This window comes from Fistularia commersonii, chromosome 7 (genome assembly GCF_037954325.1).
Source record: "Fistularia commersonii isolate RoL2024-O1a breed Wild chromosome 7, RoL_Fcom_v1.0, whole genome shotgun sequence".
In the NCBI taxonomy this organism is placed as follows: Eukaryota; Metazoa; Chordata; class Actinopteri; order Syngnathiformes; family Fistulariidae; genus Fistularia; species Fistularia commersonii.
The window spans coordinates 9,229,941-9,234,237 of record NC_141290.1 but is presented as its reverse complement, the minus strand read 5'-3'; the positions used below and the strand labels follow the sequence as shown (position 1 = coordinate 9,234,237).

Genomic DNA, 4,297 nt, shown 5'->3' with positions numbered 1-4,297 from the left:
GTGGGGTTCCTCAGAGTTCTTCTTGCAGTCCAAATGGAGGTTCGGTGGAGACCCTACATTGTTCAGATGACAGAGTGAATTATTTAATATCTCTATATGTCCTTGTGACGGGTCCAAGGGGAACCCCTCCTCTCGTCCAATGACAGCTGGGGTAGTCAACGACCTTGGACCCTCCACGAACCTGGTGAATGAATGAGTGAATGAATGAATGAATGAACAAAAGTAGTATTTTGCCATTCCAGATAAAGACTGTAAAAACACGTTTTGCTGGACAATCCTGTGCGTCCCTCGATGCTATTCTGCTCAATACAATCTCCTAAGGATTCAAATGGACACGTCCGGACACGTGGACGCGGACAGGTATGCGCGCTCCCGCTGCGTTTTTGTTTTCGTTTCCTCCTCGTCTGGTCGTTGGTTGGAGTCTGCTGACATCTGGCGGTGGCAACTGTGTGTTGCAGTTCCGGAGTTGACCACTAGGGGGCAATATGCTCCCCGCCGGGCGCTTTCGCCTCAGCCTCAGCCCCGCCCCTTTTCGTCCGGACTCGTTTACTCCCTCTCTTGGCTCGCGCTCGTCCTCTTCCGGTTTTCGTCCGTTCGTGTGGCAGGTACGAAACACTCTTCAGCGGTTGTACCTTTTCAATCTTCATTAATCCTCCCCGACGCCGCTATTCCGCCGCCAAATGTCGACAGTCTTGGCATAAGTGTCCCTTCGTTTTTGTGTCCTCCATATTATTTCAGGGATTTCCCCCATTTTGTGTTGATTTGGTGATACCAATGCTTGCTAGCCAATCATGTAGCATCCACCGGCTAGTGCTTGGCTCTCTGCAAAGCTAAACTGAGCAATTGACACTATTAGCTTTTTGTTTTAAATGATAAAGATTTCCTCATTACATTAATATAAAGTCCCCCATTTTGTTGTAATTCACATTGAGTAGTGTTTACCTAATAACCTCTTCCAGTTAGCGTCTGTAGCTAGGCTAGCATGCGCCCTTGTCTGCTCCGATTACCGACACCGACTGTTCTCTCCTCTTTGACAGATAAACCCGAGTCGAAATGGCAAAGTCGAAGAACCACACGACCCATAACCAGTGTACGTAGCAAACCGGACGCCGTGTTTTCTCGTCATCGCTTGAGAACCTGCATCAACATGTGTGTGGTTTGTTGCTAGCCGCGGCTAACTCTAGGTTAATGTTGTGTTGTTCTCCGGCAGCCCGTAAAGCCCACAGGAACGGCATCAGGAAGCCCAGATCTCACCGCTACGAGTCTCTGAAGGGGGTGAGTAAAGCCGCGTTTGACAGTTACCGCATTCACGGATTGAAAAGTGCTTTTCGAGGATAATCTCTTCATACCTTCTGCTAGTTGTTGATTGTGACATGTATTAAATGTTTTTTTTCAGGTCGTAGTTTGAGGTGATTAGCACCACAGCTGTCAATATGTCAATTCTTACACTATGGGTAACAGTTCATCAATGGAGCATACCAAAGAATTGGTCAGGTTGACATGAAGCCTCCCTGTATTTGAAAATGTAACCACGTATACCTATTAGAACCTGTACGTTAATTTTGTCAGCATAGTGATTCCTGTCACCATGGTGCGATTGATTTAATACTAACAGAATGAAACATTGTAACGCAGCCATAGTAACGCATTTTGTCCCCTACTAGTTGTGTTAGGGCTGTTCCTTCAATCGTCAGTGGAGGTTCTCAGTCTTCCAGGTCACATTGGATTCTTGATGAAATCTTATACTCGTGGCACCTAGACTTTGTCTTTGCTTGAAGAGGTTTCACCCCTCATCCAAGAGCCTTCTTCAGAATTGAAGAAATTAAATTCCAGTTGCCTAAACAAGTATGTTCTGACAATCATTATCCTGACTGCGATTTGGAGAGGAAGTCACCATCCAGGACTGGAAGTCATGCGTTCCGTTTGATCTGTTACTCAGCAGCAAGCCCTGGTATGATTCTCCGAAGATGCGGAGCCTTTTGACCGTCCCGCCCTCCGCTTTGAGATTTGTCCCCAGACCTTTTTTAATGTGGTCACCCAAACTAACAGCAATGGACAAATATGATCCCTAACTTGCTTCGGGCGAGTCTGTACATGATGGTAAACATCTAAAAATTGTCTTTTCAAAGCTATGGCCAAGCTGTCAATTTAACACCTGTATATGAATACAACGTAATGCATTTTTGGGAAATCCCTTAATCTGTTGCCATGTAGCGCCACCAAGTCAGGAACACTGGCACAGATTTTAGTGTGATTGTCTCGAAGAATATGCGGAAGCTGGCAGACTGAGATACAGTGACATCAGGAACGCAAGGACTGTTGGACTTAGGGACTTGTAGTGTGACAGCAGAAATGTCTGGTGTTGGATATCCTAGACAAGGTATATATTTATCAGACAGTGACTAAAACCCTTCTGTTGTCTGATGTGTGGAAATGGTTTCCTGTTTTTCCACAGGTTAAGAAATAGCATCTGCTCCTTCGTTCACAGATGAACTCAGTTCTATGCACTTCAACATAACTTAAGTTGCTGGCTGCGCTGCAGATAAAACACTTCTCCATTACCTACATCCCCATAGTGACGTGCACGCCTGTTTATAAATGCCAGATATGGATACATGGAGTGGAGGAATCTGCATTCTATTTGAACAAATGTAATGCCTGGGTCAAGAATGAAGATCTGGCTGTGATAATAATGGCCTTATGTTTGTTCCTCTCTTAAAGGAATGCTGGTCAAAATTGTTTTGCCAGTTGAAGGCATGTCCTTATTGATTAAATGCTGTATTTCTTCCTGGGGCATCTGACTGCATAAAGAATAAGGCTGTGGCCCAATGCTCTGATAGGATGATGTTTCATGTTTACATTCAGTGGTTAGTGCTATGAAGCTGCAAAATGCCTTCTGGGATGCAAAGCACTGTGCCTTAGTTGCCTTTCGCTGGCCAACTTGGTAAGAGAAGAGATTTAATGTATTGAGGTTTTGGGCTGCCTCAGGAAGAGGCAACTGCTGTGCTGTTTTCATCCTCAGAACATCTGATTTTTTGGAAGAGGATGTGTGTAGGTATGATATTCTTGGAGGTAAAACCTTGAGAGTTGTTCCTGATCACATTGTTGAAGGAAACACAGGTAGTCTCTGCGTGACTGATAGACGAGGTCTCATACCTGCTTGATGGCACCTTGATGTGTGAGGGGGTTCTGCTAATCAAACATTGCTCTCAGCCGAACTACTTGAAAGGAAGCATGTTGCATTTTGGGAAACCGTCCCCCACCAACAGATGGCTGTTGTGATTATTGTGCTCTGGTGACTTGACGTCTGACAGCTATGATGCCGTTGTCGCTATGTTAAAGATCCACTTGACCTGCAAGCCTGGCGGTTGTCAGCCTCAGGCTGTGTGGCCGACATACCGTATTTCTTAAACCCAGAGTCTGTTAAAGAGGTTGCTGGTCGTGCACCTTTGTCATACTGTTTCTTCTCTCTGCAGGTGGATCCTAAGTTCCTGAGAAACATGCGCTTCGCTAAGAAGCACAACAAGAAGGGCCAGAAGGCAGCAAGGAAGGCGGCGATGGCAAAATAAGCAGCCTTCTTCCATCCCTGTCTTGTCAGTGTTCCACAGACTGTTGCCACCATCATAATAAAGCAATGCTTTGTTTAAAAAAAAACTTGCCTTTTGAATCTCTTGATGTTTGTCTGGTTTGTGTTAAGTTGTGGACCTGGATCCTGCAGTAGAGGTAGGATGCGATTATCAGCAGACCAATATGATGTATCCCGCCAACTTTCTCTGCCACAAAGTGAAATGTCCCTCAACACATCTTGCAATTACAAATGAAACCCAAATGCACATATTTACCTTCAGCACCAATGTATTAGACCTATTAAACCACTGTCAATTGTTATAGCTGGTGTGAGTGATCCAGGTTATCAAGTCATAAGGATAAGTGCGTGACCTGCTAGTTTAAGGTGACCTATGAAGGGGTGAGTAATGCAACCCGTATCTAATGAAAGAAAGAAAAGATGCATTTACATGGTACACTTTCCACTTGGTGTCACACTGGAACATGCACGGAACAGCGTGTTACCCCTAAAATAATTGGTTCCGATGGGAACGGAACGATTTAACACGCAAACTGCCGCCAGAGATCGACCAATTTCAAATCGAACTATTCCGAAACAAAGGTTTTCAAACTGCTTTCACTTTTGCTTCTACCGCTTGTTTTATTTTGCGGCAAGCGACGCGTTTTGACGGGGATACAAGATACCGGAAGAAGGAGGGCGCTGTACCTCCTGTCGTCACTTCCGGTCCCA

At 45.1% G+C, this 4,297-nt stretch overlaps 1 protein-coding gene across 1 annotated transcript; it reads left to right on the top strand.

The window, feature by feature from the left end:
* Nucleotides 1–561: 561 nt before the first annotated feature.
* rpl29 (ribosomal protein L29) lies at nucleotides 562–3,654 on the top strand. Its single transcript, XM_086149633.1, has 4 exons — nucleotides 562–605; nucleotides 1,038–1,090; nucleotides 1,211–1,275; nucleotides 3,477–3,654. Exons 2-4 carry the CDS (start codon nucleotides 1,054–1,056, stop codon nucleotides 3,567–3,569), a joined length of 195 nt encoding a protein of 64 aa, XP_086005759.1. The 5' UTR covers nucleotides 562–605; nucleotides 1,038–1,053; the 3' UTR covers nucleotides 3,570–3,654.
* The last annotated feature ends 643 nt before the right edge of the window (nucleotides 3,655–4,297 follow it).